Source organism: Typopeltis vanoorti, chromosome 17 (assembly GCF_054136105.1).
Source record: "Typopeltis vanoorti isolate ZY-2024b chromosome 17, IOZ_Tvanoo_1.0, whole genome shotgun sequence".
Taxonomy (NCBI): Eukaryota; Metazoa; Arthropoda; class Arachnida; order Uropygi; family Thelyphonidae; genus Typopeltis; species Typopeltis vanoorti.
Window position 1 is genome coordinate 83261955 of NC_143565.1, and position 24806 is coordinate 83286760.

General features: G+C 35.2%; 1 protein-coding gene across 4 annotated transcripts in view; it reads left to right on the forward strand.

Annotated features, from left to right (window-relative positions):
* spas (spastin) overlaps positions 1-24806 on the forward strand; it is a 322787-nt gene that overhangs the window by 138444 nt on the left and 159537 nt on the right. For 2 of the 4 annotated variants that reach the window (XM_090407599.1, XM_090407596.1), the window contains exons 3-4: positions 6644-6727; positions 12378-12614. In XM_090407599.1, coding sequence (XP_090263725.1) covers positions 6644-6727; positions 12378-12614 — 321 coding nt within the window. The remainder of the gene's footprint in view (positions 1-6643; positions 6728-12377; positions 12615-24806) is intronic. The other 2 variants (XM_090407597.1, XM_090407598.1) reach the window with 2 other exon arrangements.

Sequence of the window (24806 nt, forward strand, 5' to 3'; positions counted from 1 at the left end):
TTTTACCACTTCATTGATAGGCGTTTGACTGGCATCAGCATTAAATTTTGCAAGATGAGAGAAAGTGTTCCAGTCAGCCTGGTCCATTTTCCATATAGAAATCTGTGTGGGTGAACATGGTTCCTGTGAAGACATTGTGCAGAAAACATAAATTCTTCCATAAATGTTCTCTTGAACATCCCACGTGAGCAGTGGAAGAATGGAGGTGGTGTGGGGGAGCAGGTTGTAAAATCAATTGCAGATATGAATGGGTAGGCATATGGAAGAAAGTATTGAGTTTATTATTTAAAAGGGAGAGGTTATTATTATCAAGAATTCAATGATTCGACCTAGTCTATTAGTGTTGGCACTACCCCATAGAATATTGTGACCATTAAAGTCACCCATTAATAGTATGGGTTCAGGCAGTTGCAAGATAAGGTTATCAAGGTCAATTTCATTTAACTCAGCACTTGGTGGTAAATAAATTGAATATACTATAATAAGAAATCCCACAGAGAAGAGAATCTCTTCTGCTCCCAAAAATGTATTAAGTTGGACCTGATGGAAAGGAATCTGACTGCCCACTAGGATAGCTACTCCTCCATGAGCAGGACCACCTCCAGTTCTATCCTTGCATACAACAGTGAAATTCCTAAAGGTAGGGTCCTCAGTAGGTCTTAAGTACATTTCCTGTAGACAGAAACAAAGGTTTGTGTTTCTGCAACAAAATCTTGATATTGATATTCTGGCAAAATCCACAACAGTTCCATCGTACAAATTTTCTATTGTTTTGGTTTTATAGACTTGTCTGGTTTTCGGGAGGTTGAGGGCTTACCTTTTGTCATATTTATATTTATCAATTGTTTTGGGGAAGTATGGACAGCCAGTGTCCATCTCTTCTTCTGGTAGAGTATTCAATACGTCTGATGTGTTAGGGTCAGTTGGCAAGGTTAGTTTACTTTCACTGGGTACTGAAGTATCCATTTTTTCTATGGGAGTATCTGGTGGTTTATCTTTAAGTGATATATTTGCCATAATTTTTTTGACAAGTGGGTTTTCATCAAGTGGGATCATTTTTGGAGTTGTCTCTGGAGTAAGGCCATAGGTCATGTGATTGATGTGCTCAACAGAGAAGTACTTGTGATCATAAGGTGCAGGTATGGTGAAATTATCAGATGGTGGAACAGACAAGTTTGAGTTGCTACTGTCACTTTCTTAATTGGTACCTTCTCAGCATAAGAGGATCTCAGAGCAGGTGTGATAGTGGGTAGCTTTCTTTTTGCATCCTGGTATGTTATGTTTTGCTGTTTTTCATTCTTTGTATTTCTTTTTCATCTTTCCATTTCTGATATGCACAAGAGCAAGCTGGATGATCTCCCTGACAGTTGACACATTTAGCTTTTTGTGCACAGCAAGATTTGTTATCATGCTCTTTACTACCACATCAAGCACAGATAGTAGAACCACAACAGGCAGTTTGGGCACGTCCATATCTCTGACATTTAAAGAATCTCAGTGGGTTAGGGATATACTTTCTAACAGGAAAGCTGAGATACCCTGGTTTTACAGATGCTGGAGGCTTAGGTGGATCAAAAGTAAGGATGATGTTCTTGGTTCGAACTAGACGACCATCCCTATGTATCAGGATGTGCCTCACACCTGGCACTCCTTGACAGGGGCGGTTCGTGCATAGGCACTGTTGAACTGCAGCACCCCCAATTTTTCTCGATATATAAATATATTAATTAATTTATATTTGTTTGTAATATTTAATTTTATCATCAACAATCCTATACAATTCTCTTATTTTGTATAAAAAAAAATAATAAAAATCCATCTTGTAGCACTTAGGAGGGCGAAGGATGCTAGCAGCACTGTGTTTACCACAGTGTCATATTGCTATGCGTGCAAGCATATGCACATCATAGTGAGATGCGAGCTATTAGTATAATGCGTCACTGTCCGTCGCACAGTTCCACTGTTGTTTATATGCAGTTTGCACCAGTAGTAGAGTATTCATAGTGCTTATCATGTCTACTCAGTCTCTTTAAATATTTGGACATTACAATTAAAGGATTTAATTGTAATGTCCAAAAATTGTAAATCCACTCCTTTAATTGTAATTAAAGGAATGGATTTTATTTTATTGATAATAAACAATATTTTTTCATGTTTAATTTTTTAAAAAATTTTTTACCATAATTTTGATATTTTATCCAAGCACGTATACACTGTACTTACAGTGTGTATGTATATTTTGAAAGTTGCAGCGCCCCCATGATTTCAAGCCATGAGCTGCCACTGCTCCTTGATCTTTAAGTTCTGAACATATATCCCTGATCAGGAACATCAAGGAGATCCCATTCTGATATTACTCCTCTACAGGAGTTAAGTGATTTATGGGGCGTTACTGTAATTTCTATTCCACCCATTGTTGTTGTTCTCAGTAGTTTCTCAGAATGTTGCAGACGCAATTCTTCCACAAGGACATCACCAGAACGCAATTTCTTAACAGTTTTGGGAGGTCCTGCCAATCCTTCTAAACCTTCTTGAATAAAGAAAGAAAAACCAATTTTTGCTATTGGTTTTTCACCTGTAGCATGAATGATTAAAAATGTTGGTACATTTATGTTAGTATCATATGTCTTGTTTCTTACGCCTGTTTCCATATTCTGTATCTATGGTATGATTCAGTACTTGGTTGGGACTTTGTTAGGGCCCCTGAAACATTTGAGGATGAAGGATTCATGCTCAAGAAGTTTTTGGTTTGGCACCAGAGCTCCCCACCCACCGTGGAGCCACACATGGATGCCCACTGCCTGGCATGCAATGACTGTGCTCAGGAGTAGAATCGCAGGGCTACCCCAAGATGCTATACCGACACTACAGAAACCTAGGATCCCGACCCCAGACCATAGGGTGAGAGACTTACTGCAACACTGTTGACCCTTGCAGGCAAGCCCACTAGCCAATTGATCCTGACTTGGACATCCAGGATCCTCCTTTTCGGATGTCCGCGGGTCGCACTGCATGGCAAACACACGGCAGCAGAGTTTTGGATCCCAGTGATGGTGGTCTAGAAAAAAGGATAGTGAAAGACTCAGGAGAAGTAGAGCGAAGAATATGGGAAGAAAAGCAAAGAAAAAGAAGAATGAAAAGGGCCAGTACCATCACTGGGAGGTCCCCTCCACCACGAACAGGTGCCCCCCCCACATGGAGGGGCCTTTTCATTTGAGGTAGGCCCCCTTGCTCCGTAACCTTTTCCTATATGGCATTCCTCAGCCAACTCTTGTTAACTCATGACCATAATGCTATTGAGGGCTATGGGTCATTCTATTTCTATCTCTAGTCATCTGTGTCTTCTCTTTAAAATTTCCTCCTACTACTTTAGGCAAGCTTGAAGGCCTTAAGATGGCAGCCCCATCACTAAGCTAGACTGGAGATAATCAGTAATCTTCTCAATCGAAATTTTAAGTCACTAAAAAGACTCATGAAGATAGTAAATGGACAAACGTTTTTTGGTAACAAACTGGCTTGGAATAAGGATTTGGGAAGAAAACTATCAAAACCAAAAGAAAAGCAGAAATACCTATTGGAATATAGTTACCTTTTGAAGAAGTATTTTTAGAAGTATTATTATTATTATTATTATTCAGGCCTCCAAGGAGTCAAAAGACTCATCGAAGGAGGTCCCCCCCCCCCCCCCGAGAAACACAAAGTCCATCATACCACTCTTTAAACTCACTGACCGTTCTCGCTCCCACCACTCCATCAGGCAATGCATTCCACGGCTCAACCACCCTCCACACAAAGAAACCACTCCTTACCCTCTTGCTCACAGTTTCCTTTCGTAACTTCCAGGGATGGCCTCTTGTCATCACTCCTTCCCGCTGATCAACCAAGCGAAAGAACTCCCCAGTGTCAACCCTGTAACCACCTCTCAACAGTTTAAAAGTCTCAATCATATCACCTCTCCTTCTTCTATCCACCAAACTCTGCAGTCCACATTCTCTCAGCCGATCCTCATAACTATCCTTGTACAGTCCTGAAACCATCTTTGTCATCTGTCTTTGTATCCTTTCCACAGTTAATTTATCCCCTTCAAATCCTAGGGACCAAATCTGAGAACAATAGTCCAAGTTTGGTCTGATCAGAGACTCGTACAACGGAATGATAACCCTCTTATCTCTGCAGGTCAGTGTCCTTCTCATAATAGCAGCAATCCTCTGTGTTACCTTCACCACCTTTGCAATATGTCCCCTAAACTTCAGGTTTCTATCAATCATCAACCCCAGATCTCTTGTCTCCCCTACTTCCTCCAGTATAACTCCTCCCATAGAGTATGCAGCATCCCATCGATGTTTCCCAAACCTCAAGACCTTACATTTTGCTGCATTAAACTGACACCCCCATTCATTTGCCCATCTATCTAGCTTATTTAAATCCTCTTGCAGGGCTACCACATCTGCACTATTACTAATAATCCTTCCCAGTTGTATCTACCACAAAATCATAGAACTGGACCAAGCATTAGAAGAAATGTAAAAAAAAGCAGTAATTACAGAATCTAAAAAAAAAAAAAAAAGCAGAAAGGAACAGATGAAACCTGAAAATTACATCTATATATACAGTGGGGTAAAAGCAGAAGAGAGACTAAATCTGTTGTAACGATCTTTTTACATAAATCTCTTAGAAACAATATCCATTACAACTTTTGGAATGATAGAAATGAGAATTGAAATAGACAGAGGCTATATGACAGTAATTGGAACTTATGCACCCGAAGAAAGAAAAGAGGACTCAGAAAACTTTTGCACGCAACTGTAGAACATTTTAAATATGACCAATCATAGGGATCACAGTTTAGAAGAATTAACAGAAGCATTAACCCAAAGAAAAATGAAAAACTCCAAGAGAAGAGAATATAAACTTGCAACTTATCAAATATGCAGGGCTTGAATTCATTTGTTCATGAATTCATGAACTTAATCATATAGTAGACCCAAAATTAATAGAACAAAATGGATTCAGAAAAGGCAGATCTTGGACTCTGCATTTATGTTAATTGCTAATCAAAAAAACACAGAGAAATGAACATTGAAACACACATAGTTTATAGATTACACCAAAGTATTTGATAAAATTATCAAATACTTTCAGGATTTCCCATATTATCAAATATGGGAAATCCTGGAAGAATATGAAATACCAAACCAACTCTTTAGAGCCTTATTTAATATATATCAAGATAATAAAATATCTGTGAAGTACAATAATGTATCATCAAGCTGAAAACCAATAAATAGAGGAGTATGTCATGGTTGCCCTATCACACTGGTTTTATTTAATATATACATAGATAAAAGAATGGAAGATAACTAATGAAGGACAATTCAAGATAAACTGTAACAACAGATTGGCTACTCTACTTTTTGTTGATGACCAAATTATCCTTGGAAACAATGAACTGCACAAATCATTATGTAGTCTAAATCTGATAAAAATATGATATGGAAATATCAACAGACATAAAGTCATGGCCTTCAGGGGTACTAATCCAATAAGAAGCAAAATAGTAACAAACAACAAAATAATAGAGCAAGTAAATATGTTGAAATATTTAGGATGCATATTGTCATATGAAAATGAAGCTGCAGCTATCAAACTTTTAAAAAGTAACAGGTGTTATAAATAAAATTTTCAAACTCAATTATGTACAAAAAAAAAACACAAATAAGAATCTACAATAGAGTAGCTAAACCTACCTTACTTTATGACAGTGAATATGGGCAATAAAAAAAGCAGTTGAAATAACCGAATCATTCGAAATGAAATTTCTGCACAGAACCTTCTCTGTAGCTATTTGCTACAGAGAAAAATGGTAAGAACTCGTAATGAGCATGAATAGAAGCAGAATACCTAAACAAATTCTAAATTACTGCCTAAAAGGTACCTAATGCAGAGGAAAAACTCTTAAAAAGATGGAATTGAGTCCAGAACAGGCCACTTGGCTTGTAAGCCTGGAAAGGAAGATCTTTCTCCTTTTTCTTATTAAAAAAAAAAAAAAAAAAGTTGTTCATCTTTGATATAAGGCCATTATGAAATTACTATAGCTATATTTCAGCTTCTAATTCACACATCTCTAATTTCTGCATTTTTAGTTCCCACATATCTTTATCTCTATATTTTTTTTCACTTCCCTTGTTTTTGAGAGGGGAAAAAAGTCCTAATGTATTTATCCAAATTACAGCCCTAAATGGTGTATTCCATCCAGAGTTCATTCTAAAGTTCAGTTATACAATTGCTATCAATATATTTTTGATGCTGCTCCACAGAAAGATAGTCTAGAGGATTCTACAAAGGTATATCAAAAAATTTATTCCTTCCATATTTTTCATTTAATTTGTCATTAAAATACCATTAATGTTTTAAGTAAATTACAGTAAAGAGCAATGACTTAATACAACGGGTACTCCTTAAGAAAAATGGACAAAATAGCCATAAATATTATGATTAGTTCCATAAGTAATTCTTCAATTCATCCACACTTCATGGAGCATAATCTTTCAGGTTTTATGTTACTTGTTCATTTACTGCATTAGTCTCATTGAATTACTAATAAATCTAGAAATCAATATATCCATTTTGTTATTTGCTTTAGGTCAGATATGGGATAGAGCACTGAGGCTTCGAGATAAAATGAAAACTAACTTAATTATGGCTAAAGACAGACTTGACTTTTTAGGTAAGATTTTTTCATATTCTGAAATTACAAGCATTTTATATTTTAGTTCCATATTCAAATGAATGTTGATCTAAGTCTACGTTGGTTTTCATAAATTAAGGAACAATTTCATAAATCATTGAACATTACTTTCTCAAGACACCTAATATCTATTCAAATACAAACCATCTTCCTTATATAAGTTCTTTTGTGCATTGAATTCACTCCACACCATTCTTTCTGCATATTGACTCATTTGCAATTGTGGCCATAATCCTTAGCTTGCTTTTATCATATCTCCTTCATATCTTGTCACATACCACATTGCCTGCAAGATCATTTGTGCCTACCAGTATAATCATCTCCTTCACATACCCTCTCTGCATCCTTAATCTTTGCCATGTTGAAATAAGATTTCATCATACTCTTTTCTTACACCCTTCTTGTCATTGTATCTATACAAAATTCTATCCATAATTTCTCATTCACTGCTGTCTCTTCTCTTGCATATCTCTTCTTTTTTTTTCTCTGCCAAAGCACTTGTCAGGTATATCTCCAACCATTCTGTCTCACATTTTCTCTTATGAAGAAATCCATGTAAGCATGTTGTCTCTCTCTCTCACACACACTATCATCTGGTCATTCTCTTAATTTTCAAATGCTTTATTCTTGCTATCACTTTTATTGCATGCATGCACACTCACTCACAACTTTGCCAGCATTCACATTTGACATTTTCTCTTATCATTCAGCTCTCTGCTGTCATTCCTACTCTCTCTGCACTTCTAGCACTTGCTCTGCAAACACTTCATACATATGCACTCACTAGCTTGACTCTTTCTATAGATCTTTCATTCTTTTAAGCAAAAAGCAAATACATAAGAGTGTATACATGCATTATATCACTCTCATTTCTTTCTAAAATGATATGATGTAACATTTAACCTTGGAACACTATGAACTTTTTTCTTTACTTCAGAACAGTAGAAAATTAGATTTGAACAGTTATTTTAATAACTTTCTGTTATAACATTAAGCATTATAGTTTACAGTAACGTGTTTATGGTATAAAAAAATTGGGTGCAGGATAGGAAATCCAGTTTAGTGTCATTTTTCCTTTTGAATAATGAAAAGTTATGATAATCACCATGAAGGAATTGAGGTAGAACCATGTTACTTGCACATTGTTCTACATATTCCCCACAAAGTGTTATACACTTGTTACAACACTGCTGCATCATTTGCAATCCTCTGAGAAAAAAAGTCTTTCTGTTATTGCACAAACCAGTCCTCAGCTACAGATATGACTTCATCTGTGGTAAATCTTGTTCCTTTCAAGTGTTTCTTTAAATTTGGGAATAGGAAATAGTCAGATGGGAGCCAGATCTCATGAATACAGTGGGTGAGGCAGACATTGAAGCCAAAGTTGCGTATTGTCTGTTGGGTTTCATGAACAGCAATTGCAGTTGCAATGCACCTGCAAAAGCAACATGTCTCTGCTCAGTTTCCAACAGCGTTTTTTTTCCCTTCAGTACCTCCTTCAATTCCTTCAGAGCTGTTGAATAAACTGCTGCTGTAACAGTTTCGCCTTTTTTTAGTTACTTTGTAAAGATTACACCATCCATATCCCAAAAGACAGTGGGAAGAACCTTCCTGCTGACTTTTGGGTTTGGAACTTCTTTGGCTGTGAAAAATCTTTGTATCTCCACTCCGTTGACTATTGTTTGGTCTCTGGGTCATAGTGATGAAGCCATGTTTCATCACCAGTCACAATACGAGCCAAAAATTCGCACCTGATTTCTCAAAATGATCCAAAATCCCTTGATGACAGCACACGTTCTCTCTTTTGGTCAGTATTCAAACAGTTGGGGACCCACTTTGCTGAGAGCTATTGCATGTCCAGATGTTGTTAGATAAATGACACCTTGTTCCCTGGATATCCCCAGAGTCTTTGCAATGATTTTGGCTGGTATTTATCTCTCATCATGACATGCAATGCATTGATGTTTTCAGATGTGATTGCTGGAAGAACTTCCTGACCTGGTGGCATCTGTTGTCTCAGGATGTCCAGTTTTAAATTTGGCCACCCATCTAGTAAATGTTGGATATGCTGGGGCACACTCCCCTAAAGTCTCACACCAAGTTTGGTGAATCTCAGTTGCAGATGTTTCTTGCAGCACGAAAACTTGATGATGACCCACATCTCTGTGTCTTTAAAATTTCTTCAAAACCTCTAACATGTCTTCTTACATATCCTAAAGAAAAATAACAGATTATTAGAATTTGATGAAACATGGGGGGGGGGGGGTAAAGGGTTTTAAGATATGTTCTTTCTGTGGTTATATCAGTTGCTTTAATATCATTTTTGTTCTAGGTGTTTATCAGAAATTTTCAGTCACCCCCCCCTTCTCGTATATAGCAGCAGGGTAGAATAATAAAATTCATTTCATGCAAGAGGAAATAGTTAGCCACCATTTTAAATTCGGCAGCCCATTTCTTAATTGTCAAAAACGAAGGAGAAGAGTGCCCATAAACTTTTATGAACTTCTAATGAATTTCTTTTGGCATTAAACCTTCTTTTACAAAGAATTTTATAACCACACGATACTCAATTTTAACCATTTCAAGGGATACAGACAACACTTTTGCTTCAGACAAGCTGTGTAAAAACAAACTACTTGATGAATGACTTGTCATTTCACATGGATGCTTATGACATTTGTACCAACTTAGAAAAAAAAAATCTTGCCGATTAGTGTTGCCATCCATGGCCGAGGCAGAGAACTTTTCAGACCATAATAATAATATTCCTATGATATTTTCGGAAGTTCTGTTTCACTGGTTTTTCTACTCTTCACAAGAATGTTAGTTTTCAGTCTTCAATTCTTGGTGGTAATATCTGTTTCAGTGCTTTAATCAGTCTTTCCTGCATCATTTGCATTTAGTTCTACCTTGTAGATCTCAGTACAATAATCTTGTTCAGCATTTCAAAACAACATCCTTATTCATAAGTACTTAACTGTTTCTTCCCATTTTTAATTACCATCACCTTTTGTTTCTACTTCCTGTGGATATTTTTAATCATTGGGTACCTCTTTAGTTCTACACACTCCATAATATCTCTTTCCTTTACACTGGTCTTCTGATCATTTTTTCTTATCAGTTCTAACAATTACTTCATTACATTTTGTCCTATATTACTCTTCCATCCATTCAGAAATATCTCTTCTGATCATCAGCATTCTTGTACCAACCTCAATGTCTCAGGCATAATTCATCTTTTTCAGTATCATCTCCATAATTGTTCTTTTGTGGACATAATTATTCTTTCTGCTCTTAGACCTAAATGCTTATCTTGTTGGATTTTTTAATTCAAGGATTGCTCTATACATAGTCATTATTTCTTATTCCCTTAACCTTGTTATCTATCACTTAATTTCAATGCACCATATAAGCTATACATAACTCTAAATCTACAGATTTAGATTTACTTGATTTAAGATTTCAGAGTAATTGGTGTGTGCGCGCGCGCACACACACACACACACACACACACACACACACACTCTTCTTGGTAAAACCTAAGAATAGTCACTTCAACTTACTCACAAAATTAATGCCAGAAATAAATGGTCATAAAGCAATGTCATTGATAATATGATACATTTCTTACGTCAACCTTTGCAAGAGCAGTAATGTACTTGCAAAGTAAATAGGAAAAAAAAATAAAGAGAATTTACTATACTTGTAATGCTGCAGTTCCCTAGTAGTGATAAATTTTATTATTTCTGATCTAGAATTTCTGGATTAAACCTTCCCCACACATGTTCTGTTTATAATGACATAGAATATTATAATGCCAACACTGTTTTAACCACACATACACAATAAATTAAAGATGCCAAGAAATTATGTTCTTAGTTTAATCCTTTATCCAAGTGTAAGCAAACAGTTTGTGTGTGAAGTAACTTCACGACTGGGCAACTTGTATATAGAGGCTAATGACTGCCTTAGTATCCCATAATGCAAAGCACATATCCTTACTATTACTTTCAACACATATGCAATTTGTGAAAAACACCTATGCTTGATGGTTTTGATAAATACTGAGCATCGGTACAGGTTGCAGTAATGTTTGCCTCCTTTGATGCCTTTTCTTGCTTAATTCATTGTTTTTAACTTTTGCAAGTGATAACTCCATAGACTGCAACATCATCTGACCTTCCACAAAGCGTGCACAGCATCTGAAATTAGCAAGTAAAAATGAACAAACTAAAACAAGATAACATTAATTTAACTAGATTAATAGCTACTGAACAAATAGTTATGTGTATAAACATGAAATAGTGTAATACAACAGATTTCAAATTTTTATAGTGATTTAGCTGTTGTAAATGCCAAGACGGGGCAGGGGGAGAGAAGCAAAGGTAAAACTTTTTTTTTCCTGTTTTGTTTTGCCTTTGCTCACCACACTTAAAAAATTATTTCATTATGAAATTGAAACATTAGAGTATTAGTATTCAAACTGGTAATTTCAAAATTAGTATTCAAACATGGAAACACTGCTTACACAACATCCAGAATCCTTTTGATCTCATATTCCTCAAATCTTAGTCCAATGAATGGCTTCTTTAAAAGAAATATCATTTGTCTAATCTATAGCAATATTTTATAGTTTTGATGATGATGATGTATGTTTTTCCAGGGAAAATGTAAAAATACATTTTATAATTAAATGCACTGAAGCCCTTAAGAGCTTTATGAATTATAGTCATGTCACTTCTGCTGAGCATTAAAATAATTCATTTGTTTTATTTTTTTTATGATAATTTCACTAATGAAAGGTTGAAACTCAATACAATGGATAAGCCAAGGATTGGATATAGTAACCATGGCTTGAGATGTCAAACATGGTTTTCAGGCTTCCAACAAAAATCAAATCTCTTTTAAGGCATTTGTATATTTGTAATCATCTATGCCATAATAAGATGCAAACTCAGTCTATTGGTAGTAAATTGGAGATCCTATCCATATTTCTATCCAGGGTTCATTTAAACTATTTAAATTTTTAGATGCTTGTTATTGAAAATGATTTCCTCTGAACATAAATACAATTATTACTCTAATAAGTGCATGGGTCCCTTAAAAAAAAAAAAAAAAAAAAAAAAAAAAAAAAAAAAAAACTTGAGTCCTCCATGTATAACAAACTAGCAGCAGCTGATGATCACAATTATTAGACATAACAGACTTGCCTCATTTTCTTAGTTACCTTGGCATTGACTCTAAACAGCCAACTAATTATCTGATAAGTGCATTTATTTGATGCTTTGGAATCAGCACACTCTCAAACACCATATGGATGTGTGATATCCACAAATTTTCTTTCTTTGGAATTAGTGCATAATTGAAATTGCTTTTATGTTCAAGTTTTAACATGCACATTCAGATATGGAATAGAAACTTACCAGAATTATTCATGGATGAATAGTCATAATCATGTGGTTCAGATTATAAAATTAAATCATTATAGTAATCTGAATTTCTAGATGGGATAGGATTCTGATAGTTTGTCATCTCATGATAGTTGAACAGATATTGTACCATATCACGTTTACTTAGATATAGATGATTTTGGTCATTCTTCATTTATGGAGTTTTTTTTCTCTTCCAGAATGCATGGTAAAAATAAAACATCTGGGAGATGATATGTCTCTAAAGAAAGGTGGGGATGGTCATTCTGGAGGAGCAGGAGAAAACAAAGTTATCACAAGTGTAGAAACTGTAGAAAGCAGTACCTCAAGACGACGAACATGGCAAAGACCAGCTCCTCTGAAATTGAACAGTTGTGTTCAACTTGAACCAGGTTGGTGCAAGGACCCTAGTCCTACATCTCCTACTGTTCCAGAAGGTAAATTATGTATTTTGTGTGTGGAGAAAAAGGATCAAAAATGTTGTCCATTTATTATAGCAATGCCTCCTATTTATTTTCTTAGTATTCTGTAAGTGGCAGATACTAACATTTCACACAGATATAAAACTTTTTTTATATGCATCAGTATATTTATTTCCTTGATAGTTATTGCTGCAATTTAAATATCAATCAAATCAAAGCTATTAAAATAATTTAGGTAACCATCAGTGGACAGTCTTTTTCAGTGTCATATTCAAATCATTGTGTAAATTATATTTGGAGGATAAGAGCTGGGTTGGTTAGTATTATGGTCAGAGAAACTAAGTACCATGAGGCCAGTATATTATGTCTGTTTGTTGCATGTGTTGTTATAGCTATAATTTTTCAGTTCTGTGGGAGAAAAACACTTGTCCTTAGATAAATTCTAGGAGTGTTTGCAAAATCTGACATTATTATGATCTTGAAGTATTTTTAATTTTTTGCTGTATCACTGTTTAGAGAGCAAGCTTGTACATGGAATTTCGGATTTCTCTGGTGCTTCTATTGTAATTTTATTTCATAAATTGAATTATTAGTCTATATCTTAAATATTGTTTTAGTTTTTTTTTTTTTTTGTAAGATATTTGTTTATAGTTTTTATGAGGAAAAGCTTGATGAACCATTTCAAGCAACTTGTACTTGTGCATTTTTTTTTTTTTTTTCAGGCCTACTTGACACACTCAATTCTGTGGTCAGCCTTCCACCCTTTACAGTTCTGGAAACTCGGGTTTTTTCATCCCATAACACATGCAAACTATCCAGGACCTGGGATAGTTAAGACTTAATACACTGACTTTAGTAATTCAAAACCTCTAAACTTTTTGTGTTTTGAGGATAAAGGCAGACCACCCTCAGTTATAAAGGGTGATGAACCTCTGATGATTTGCTGCATTGTAGTAAATGGTATTCTCTCTTCAGATTCCTTCAGCAGTGAAATATCCTAGAGCTGTATTGCTTGTCCCTTTTCTCTTGAATGATTCTGTTGCCCTCCCCCCAAATTGCTATTAAAAAAAATTCTCTAATTTTGCTGATAGTAGTATATGCTGTTCCTCCTCATTTGACAAATCTTGCAGCACTCAAAACATTTCTGAGGTTCAAGACCTAAGACCTATAGAAGGTTTTGAAGCTTCCTTGCTGGCTCCACTGGCCAAGTAGTTGGCATACTCACTCTCCAACCAGCAAGTTGGTGAGTTAGTATGAATCCTGCTGTGGGTATGCATGCAAGTGAATATCTTTGGATGGGAGATTAATTTTATTGCCCTTTGTGAGAATATTGTATTGCATTGCCAACCATTATCCTGCTTGGAGGCCTGATGCCATTTATTTGAAAGGTTCCATGTTTGATCTCTAGCTTATGTTTAAAAAAAAAAAAAATTCCCTGCTCTTTACTCAATCATATGATTAATGTACTATAAGTTTACAACCTTTCATTGGAGTTCACCAAAAAAAAAAAAAAAAAAACTGATCACCATGCCATTTTCTTCATGAGAACAACCTTGGTCTCCTGCTATCAAAACACAGTGCCTGTCTTCCTTCATGTAAAAAAGAAGAATCAAAAATCTCAGTTCATTTCCTTCACTGACACCTAAGTCCTTAGACAACTGCAAAAGTAAAAAATTTAATTTTTAAGAAAATTAGAATATTTGTTTTGAAAATGTTGGACTAACAATGGGATATTAAAATTAGCAAATAACTGTTACAAATTTCAATTTTATTCATTGCCAATCTAATGTCTAACTGGCAGAATAGATAGCATTTCTGCTCTCCACTCCACAGGTTGTGTATTTGAAAGTCTGCTACAACATTTGTTTATAAATGTCTTTAGTCGGTAAGCTATTTTCATCTAGTGTGAGAGCACCCTGCTTATCACAAGTCTGAAGTAGTTTGAAAAAGTTTCATGTTTGATTTCTAGAGCAAGAATTCAGGATTATTTAATCCTTGGCATGTTCCATGATTATGGGTTATTAACACTGGGTGGATAAATTTTAATCTTTTTTTAAAGGAAAAAAGCACAACTAAAATTTCTGACTCTTCCTGATAAGATATATAACATAGGATTTTCAATATTTCATTCATTTCAATTTTTTTTTACAAGCTATTCAGTACTCGTGCTTCATTTTCAAAAATGTGAGTACTGAGCATAAAGTCAGGATGCCACCCAGATATTTGTACATATCATCCTTCCCTTTGCAGTTTCTTGAATAAGCTTATGATTTTATGTGTGTCAGTGACGTCATGTGCCCATTTCAGTTGGGTGTGCTGTCATGGCTTATGCAATCTCGCTACAAAATTCACGTCAGTTTGACCATATGATTGCATTTTTATCGATGTATGAAACAATCTGTTTGTTTTAAGATTTATTAGAAAACAACAATGAAGAAGAATGCTATATTTGGTTGGTATATTTGAATTACTCAAAGGTGAAAATATGTGAACCATCATTTATATGACATGTGAGAATCGGAAGCGAAAGGAAAGAATAAGTGTGATTAGAAATGCTTTCATTAATGGCAAACAAATTATTAATAATTAACATTTGTGATATGCCTATAAGTTACTGGGTAGAGTGAATAGTATGTGATCGTATAAAGTCTAGACTTGAATAAGTGAATTTATGATGGCATAATTAAAAAAAAAAAAAAAAAAGACAAGGAGAGGGAAAGAGATTCGTTTGCAAAGTATAAATAACTAACCAATAATAAACAGCCACTAATACATGTAGCTCAGTTCTATAGGGAGAGGCTAATCCAATGAACTAATAATGTTGATCAGGTGATTCATTTAGGCATGGCAGGAATGCATGTGGTTTGATGGAGCAGCAAATCATCTCGTAAAACTTGTGCATGTTATGTGTATTTTGCTCTGTTTTTCTAAGAATTTTCTTTTGTTTACTGAGATTCAGTATACATTTTATCCAATAATAGGATACATAATATTGCTGGGCCTGGTTGGTTGAGTGGTTAGCATATCTGCTCTCCAGCCAAAAGGCTGCACGTTCGAATCCTGCTGTGAGCATGGATGTTTGTGTCTGTGAAAATACTAGTGGTGGTGGTCGGCAGTAGATGTCATTGGTAGATGATGAGATAGTTGCAGTTGGTGGAGATGGAGAGTTGTAGAGTAGGTGCACTCCCTTGACAAGTCTTTGGACTCCCTGGAGGTGATACGTAATAATATCTGATCATTTTTGGAATTATCCACACTTTCGGGAATCCTACATTGATTAGTTTTCAGTGTCAGTGGCTCTTCTGTCTTATCAATTTCACATATTCTTGTATTTTATTGTAGATCAACAACTTCTTATAATATACAGAAGCATTCATTTTTCCTCTTCTTCTTTGGTACTATAGCCCCATGTAGGGACTTGGCCTCCCATTTTTGGGTTTCATAACTCACTATGAGGTGGGGTCGTTACTCCCACACTCAGCCATGTGTAATTGTCTGTGAGTCATTGTGTTCTTAAGACCGTTTGCCTGCTTCGCAGGAGGAAAACCCTGCAGTCCATGCCCAAGACCGGCTAACTTAGCTATGTCTGAGAAAGATCCTTAAGCTCCTCACGTCAGCAACGAGAATTGAACTTAGGACACTCCTTTCCCAGGCATATGGTTGCGGAGCGCATAATCATGTGGACATTCATTTTTATTCAGGAATAGATAAATTTTTATTACGTCTGTTGTTTCCAAAGATTAGAATAAAAATTTCCCTATACCGTTAAAGAAACTTTCCAACCTTGACAAATGCTATATTTATCACTAAATACAGTAAACAGATATTTAACATCTGTGTACTATATTTAGGAACAATTAATGTAAGACAACTCGAACAACACACTTAAAGGAAAAACACTGCTCCTGCAGGCCATGCTGCATGCATGCAAACAAAACAGATTTATTGTAGCACTTAACATAACACCTAATCAAACACATTTGTCCTAACATCTGCTTTCAAATTTTCAGTTCCAGAAAATGTGTAACAGCTGTTTGTAATACAGCCATACAGAAAGTGCTCGGTTTATGAAAAGCAAAATATATATATATATATATATATATATATATATATATATATATATATATATATAAAAATAAAAGCTTGAAATCAGTTTGAATTGCATGTGATATATTCGATATCATCCAGATACTTAAGAAATGCTAATTTTAGAAATAAAATTCTACCATGGAAGTTAGATTAGCACGCCATATAAGCTTTGTGAAAATGTGACTGCTCGACCCCGAAGCGGCATACATTCGCTAAAAGCTAGAACCCCCCCCCCCCCGCAGGGAATAAAGGAACAACAGACACCCAGGTGTGAACGTGACAACGTGTTAATATAATTTTAAATGTGGAAAGCATAAAGAATGAACAATAGCTAGGCTTCATGCATGTTGTTTTTCTGAGAAATAGGGTTTATGCTTCTTGGAGAGGTTAGATTATCATTGGCAAATATTAGAGTGAGACATGGATAATTTGAATTTTGATAAGATTTTTAAATACAGCCATATAATTCACACAGAAATCAGAAAAAAGTAATCACTTGGGAAATCATTTTTCTGAATTGAATCAAAGAAAGGCTGAAACAACTTGTTTTACTTTATTTATACACAAGTTTCAATCTGCTGTTTTTCCTTAGGAATTGTGTTAGCACATCATCATCATAAAATGAAGGTTTTTCCTTCACTTTATCATCAGTGTCTTTTCAATAGCAGTTAAGCTTAGGCAGCACAACCTTTCTTGTGTTTGTGTTCCTCTATAATACATATGCATTCTCTTCATGGCTGAATAAAAACACTCTGCTGTAGCAGTAAAGCTTGGAATCGACATGACAAGTTCTGTTAACTTATAAATTTCCTTGAATGCAACCTGAAGTTGATTTTCTTGCATGAATTTTAATAGGTGATGTACTAGTTTCCTGGCAAATTCTTCATAAGAAAAAAGTAGTATTTGCAGTTCATTTTTCAAGTGAAAGTAGTCAAAAACTGGGCCATAGAAATCCTTTTAAGTTTTCTAAAATACCATCAGGAAATATCTTTTGCATACTGACCATATCTTTCACTACAAAGGAGTTGAAAAAATTCGCGTTTCAAAAGTGAAAAGAGTATCTTTCTTCCATCTTCAGACACCTTCAGTCGACTATTCCCTGGTATAATTGAAGGCACTTGCTCTTCTCTGTCTCTTAGGCCTTGACTCATCAACTGTATGCTTCTCCTTTGATACAGAAATCCAAATATCATCAAATTCGTGTTCCCTGATCATTCTTAAGCATCATTTTAGGAATGACAGGAAACTAAGCATCATGATATCATGTACTTTTTTACAGCAGTACAATATATCATAGGATAAAGTTTGTAGTATATTATTCAAGACATCAGTATAGCTAAATAAAACAGAAAAAAATTCTAGCAACAAAATTGTTTGAAAATCTTTCAAGAAATGCAAAAAAACCACATGCGTTGATTATAGCATCCATGTCCCATTCCCCAGAATTCTCCACCATGTGTTCAAAAAATTCAGCAAGTTGATTTCTGTGACATTTTACTGTGCTTATTAAACAGGAAGTAAAGTTCCATCTGGTTGGTGTGCGACAGAGGATAATTTTTTAGCAACAAGATCTTGCAAGGCATGTATTCTTTTTGAGGATTTAGAAAAATATGCTGCCAATGTACTGATAGTTTGGAAAAACAATCTACATTCCTTGATATTCGAGAGGCTTTACTTCAGAACTAAATTCGAAACGTGAGCATAGCAATGTTTAAATATTGCTAAAGGATATGCCTTGATATCTTTCCTCTGTAAGCCATTAATATGGCCACTCGTTACCCAGGCACTATCATAAGTTTGGCTGACTAACTTGTCCTTAATATTACATTCTTCAACTCTAATTACAACATCTTTAAAAAGACTACTAGACATCTATCATTGTCTACATCTGTAAATCTGATGAACCTTTTGTGAATTTGCCCATTACGGAAAACAATTGATAGCTGTGATTTTGACATGACATCAAGGTTTCATCCAGAATAATGTCCACAAAAGTAGTGGTAGCAGTTTCTTTTTTCATAGCATCTTTAACCACATCAGATATAGTGCTAATAATATCATTTGTACTGTGGAACAAGTTCCGTGAAATACAGTCAAATCCTTTAAATGGCTGTTTAAAAGAGGATCATACTCATGGAGCATATTTAAAAATTCTATATAATTTCCTCGATTAGTTGAAACTTCAGACGCATCACGACTTCTCACAGGAAGCCCTTGCTTAGCCAAATAAGATAGAGCATCAATTAATCTTTTTTAAAATGTCTCTATTTTTCTTTACCTGTTCATTATGATGGGTAACTTTAATTTTTCTTTTCAATGAGAGTGCCAATTCTTTATTTTGTACAATATATCATAGTTCACACACATCTTGAGATTTAAAAATGATTAAACATCTGATTAGGAGCACTCATGGTTTTGCATTGCTGCTGTTAAATGGTTAAGGTCAGAATAACCATGCTTAATCCTAATGCCTTTCTCTCTGGAGAATAATAAACAAGCCCAACAAAAGTCTTGACTGCACTTCACATCCAGTTAACCATTCTACTGTACTGTATTGTGAAATAGAGAAGTGTCTCATATACTTATTGTTTGCATCTTTGTGCATGCTCTGTAAATTTGGAAGAGGTGGACAAGCTTACCTCCTTCGAGTACAGTCATGCACTCCACAAGAGTTTGGCAGAAAACAGGACATTCAGTATATTGTCAACGCTGTTTCCCATTATAAATATGGGCAGAAAAGTTATAAATTTATGGAAAATTATATATTAAAAACTCGTCTACCACGTCAGTTCACACTTCATGCACACAAAACAGATGAAACTCAGAAAACAAAAACAGCAACTTGTGACAAATGACAACGTTCAATTGGATGGGTTGACACAATAACCAATCATGGCTTCTAGGTGCCATTGTCTCAGAGTTCACCTTGCTTCACCTTCTGAGCAGTTTAAATCTACTGGAATGCTAAGAATTTGACCTGCTGCTCCATCTGTACAGCTTTTCAAATGGCTTAAAGGTGTATGTATTTTGAATGCACACCCGGGCTATTAACGCAAATGTGATTCAGTGTTTACACATTGAAAAGTGTCCTCTTCATGAGGGCAATGAAGCATTAGTATATTGTGTTTAATTTTAGGAATCATGCAAAGCCAGGAAACAACTAGGGGAGTCTTAATGGGAATAAATACAAAAATACGATATCCGTGATATTGATATTCTGTGGATGAGCACTGCGTACCTAACACACCCAGAATATTTGCTCCTGACAAGTAATGTATCAATGATTGTATATGTCTGTTACCTTATTGATATGAAAGTCCATGTTAATAAGTTTCTTCATTCTTACCAACTCTGATTAGTCATCATGTTAGAGTACCATTTCATCTAGGAACTATTTGGTTATCAGAAAAATAAAAATAAACACTTTGACAGATTTTTTTTTTTTTTTTTATGATCAAAATAAATAGGAGGTGTTACTGTATATTGGATGATACCGTATATTCAGATGAAGTATAATTATTTTGTTTGTGAAAGTTAATGTTATTGTCTTTCCATAAGCTGTAAATTTCTTTCAAGTATATTCATATTTAATATTAATGAACTGTAGCAGTCTCCTTTTGAAAATTTTTAAAATAGTTAAGTAATGTTAATTAACAAAATTTTAATTTCAGAAAAGCCTTGCTTATACAATCCTTTTTCTTTATTCATTATGTAGAAAACTTTGACTAATACAGTGTTTAATAATTTAATTGGGGAAAAAAACAAACAAACAAACTTGGCTTTCACATCAGGGTATCACATACCATTGAGTATGTGTGTGCATACATGTGGAGAAACTATTGCAAAACACTATTATAAAAGCATTTGTAATAGTATTCTTGTATAGTGACACTCCTTTGCTGTTACAGTAACTGAATGTAGACACAATTTTGTCTTGTTTTACTTTGCCATTAAAATGGTCTGGGGTTCATAGGACTGTGGATTTTAATAGTGATCTTAAATACAAAATTGCATTGAATTCTGCTGAATTGAAGTCTGGGAAAAGTTATCATTTTGAATTGTCATTTCCAGTAGAAAAGGAGTTATATAAACTCCTTTTCTGAGGATAGAGTAGGGTATCTTTCATCAGCCACTTTTGAACTTAAGGTAATTAATTGCTTGCCCTAATGTTTAAACTTGCCATCAATGCCAATATGATATGAGATAACCAAGAGTTATCTCATAGTCTGCAGTCAATGTGTTAAAGAATGAAACTTATTGCATCACAAACATTCACATGACCAAATAATTAGAGGGCTTAGCTTACATAATTGCTTACACAATACAGATTGATTTTCTTTGGAGTTGACTTTTTGAGTTACTATTTTCATATTGTTTTATGTTGATATTTTTAATTTAAAGAGAGCTATTAAATGGTTGTGCATCTATTTAGAAAAAAAAAGTTGTTTTAAAAAAAATAGAGATACCAGCATATAATTTCATTTTGCAACTATGAATGCTCTGTTTGAAAACTAAATTGAAAGGATTTGACAGATTTTAAGAGATCCAAAGCACCAAATTTCATTAAATACTATGTAGCCAGTATAGAATTCACTTTGAATAATTTTGCCAATAAAAAGTAGTTCAATTAACCAGTTGGGCCTAAATTCCAGGCCTCTTGTATTTCCTAAATTCCAGTTGTCCAGAGTAGAATTATTGCATTATATAATATCATCACACTTTACTCCTTTGTACCAATGCAGATACTCTAATTGAAAGTTTTTGACAAAATTTTGTAAGCATTCAAAGTACTGAATTTACATAATTTGTCCATCTATAGATCTGGAATAACTTCCATGTATATGACTGGACAAATAAAACAGACCAGAGAGGTTCTTATGGATTTTGTGAAAAAAAAAAGATATTAAATTGAAGCTGCTGCTATAAGGAGTATCTGAAAGGATGAGTAGAATATGTTCAGATACTCCTGTATTGAATGAATTATGGATAAGTAGAACATTTAAAAATATTTTGGTCCCCTCCAAGGATCCCTTATGATCTTACTCAGGAGTGTACCAAATCAAGTGCATGCTGAAAGTTGTTTCACTTTGTTATACCATAAATTAATGGGGCCAAGAAATTATATTTTTGATTTCATCCTTTATCCAAGCGTTAGACAAACAAAGCTTGCATGTGAAATATCTTCACAGCTGGGCTACTTTTATATAGGAGCTAATGACCTCAAATCAATTGCCTTAGTATCCCATAATGTAAGACCATATACATGACCATTTTACATTAACATTATGGGAAGGGCTACAACCCAGACTCAGAATGATGCAAAAGTTATATTTCCAATATATTACTAAAATACTCCGGATTGGAGATAGATGTTGAAAGTCTTATCACTTGGTTACACTATAAATTAAAAATGCCAAGAAATTATATTGGTTTCATCCTTTATCCAAGTGTAAGCAAACAAAGTTTGTGTGTGTGCAAAGTACCTTCTCTACTGGGATTTCAAACTTTCGACATCTGTTTCCAATCCAGAGTATCTTAGTAATAAAGTGTGACACCTTTTGACTACTTGCATATTGGAAATATGACGTCTGCATTACTTCAACCTTGGTATCTCTTTTGGGTTTGGCTCCCACTGATGAGCCCTCAATAAAGGTTGAAACTGGTCTGGGTAGTGGCCTTTCCCATAATGCATAGCATATTATAATATATTAAGGCAGTTGGTGTGAAGTCACTAGCCCCTATATACAAGTAGTCCAGTGATGAAGATACTTCATATGCAAACTTTGCTTACACTTGGATAATAGATGAAACTAAGAATATAATTTCTTAGCATCTTTAATTTACAAGTGCATGTGTAACTCTCACAAATATGCATTGTGCATCCTTTTCCCTATCTGAAAAGAACACTTGGCTTGCTAGATTTGTTAACTATAGAAAATCATGATGTGGAAACTTTCCAGTGAATTTAGTCCATTTTATTTTCTGGCCCAAACCTGAAATAAAATGGACTAAATTTCTTGAATTCAGGTTGGCCATATCCAACCCTTGCAAATTCCAGTCATTCAATCTAAGCATCTCTTAACACCCTTTCAAAACTTTAGTATGTAGTACTCTTACATGTATTGTAATAATAAAAATGGCCATTGTTCTTTTGCCTTAGTGCTAGGTAGATTTAATTGATTCTAGAGTTAAACATTTGCTGGCATAGATACAACTTTTTAACCTTTGCATTCATCCAAAAGTAAAAGTAAAATTCTAGGCTATTCTGATTTGATAGAAATTAAGGCAGTGTGGTTTTGTTTCATTATTTGTTCCACTTGAAATCTGCCTCTAACTCTAATTATTCTGTTTTTGACTGGTTTGAACTACATGGTCTTTATTTTATTTTAAATGTTAATCCCATAAAAAAAAAGTTCCATGTTAGCACATGGATGGATAGAAAGCATAGAAGAAAGAATAAACTTGTTTGCATTGGATTTCAAGAGACTGCAGATTATTCTTTGGAAATATATAAAGGGAAGGAATTTGTAACCCTGAAGGACAAAGAAAAAAACATTTTGTTTTGAGTTGAAGACGCGTCCAAGGAATCATTGAGGGAGGGCATGCTACTCTCCATCTCCACTACTTAATCCACCAACTACATGTGTGTTCTCATGGCTGATTTGTCTGCATGTGGGATGAGAAAAATGATTTTCTAGGAGAGAAAAAAACCTGCTACCTCTGTATGAGATTGGCTAACTCACCTTCAATAGAAAAAATTCGTATAAAGATTCCTCCCATCACATCAAGAATTGAACCTAGGCCTCTCCCAATCAAAGGGCACAAATACTGTACTTTTTCTAATTGTTATGGAGGCTTCAAAAAAAAATTATATACACTTTTATTTATATATATGGTGATTCAGAACTCTTGGGCCAAACTTTAAGGGGTAATAGAACACACCTAAACAAGCACTTTTCGTCATACAATGCATGGTCTGAACTCAATCGGTGAAGCGCTTGGGGTTAGCAACTACTGTGTCAGGAAATGAAGAAACAAAAGAATGACAGAGGAGATTTGAAACAATTACAGAACATAAATTAAAGAATTTTATTGAACAAATTACAGAAACTGCTCAAAAGAGTGACCGCCAACATTAATGCAGGGTTCACTTCATACCTTTGACATGGTGATTGGCATACATTGGCAAAAACACCAGGCATTTCTTGTACAGTGGCAATAGAAATTCTGGCAATAAGGTTTCTCATTGGAATCGATGGGGGCTATTGTAGATCAGGCTTTTCATATGGCCACATAGGAAAAAGTCCAGACAAGAGAGATCGTGGTGGCCAAGCCATGGGACCACCGACTAATCCATCGTCCTGAAAATGTTGCATCTAAGGCATTCCGCACATCCACACTGAAATAGGGTGGCACTCCGTCATGTTGAAACCACATACATGTTTGAATGTTTGCTGGAACAGGGTTCAGTAATTCTGGCAAGATCTCTTGTAAAAATACGAGGTACATTCTCCCATTCAGTCGTGCTGGCAGAAGGTATGGGCCAATCAAATGGCAATGTAGGATTCCATCACAAACATTTATGGAGAAACGCCACTGTTACGAATGTGGATGTGTGGCATGCGGATTTCTGCTCGCCCATACATGATAATTGTGGATATTAAAAATGCCCTCATGTGTAAAGGTGCATTCGTCAGTGAATAAGGCATGTGCATCAAAGTCCGGCTGCACTGCAGTCTGCTGCAGGAACCACTATGCAAAATCCACATGAGGCAGGTAATCTGCAGGTGTCAAGGCAAGCACCCTTTGTGCATGGTAGGGGTGTAATCGTTCGCCTGGTAGAACTTGCCAGACCATCGATTTGGGCACATGTACAGCATGGAAAATTGCTCGAGTGCTACATTCGGGACGATCTGCAACCTACATAGAATTTCCTCTGTAACGTGGTGCCCTCACGCTCCTTGCACGCTCTGTATCCTGCATGCTGCTGACAAAGGAGCCCATTTCGCACAGATACCAGTGCAATCGCTGAAAGGTTTTCCGATCAGGCATGCGTCTGATCGGAAAGCACTCTTGGTACAGTCTTTGGGCTTCCCTCGCATTCCCCTCTGCAGCTTC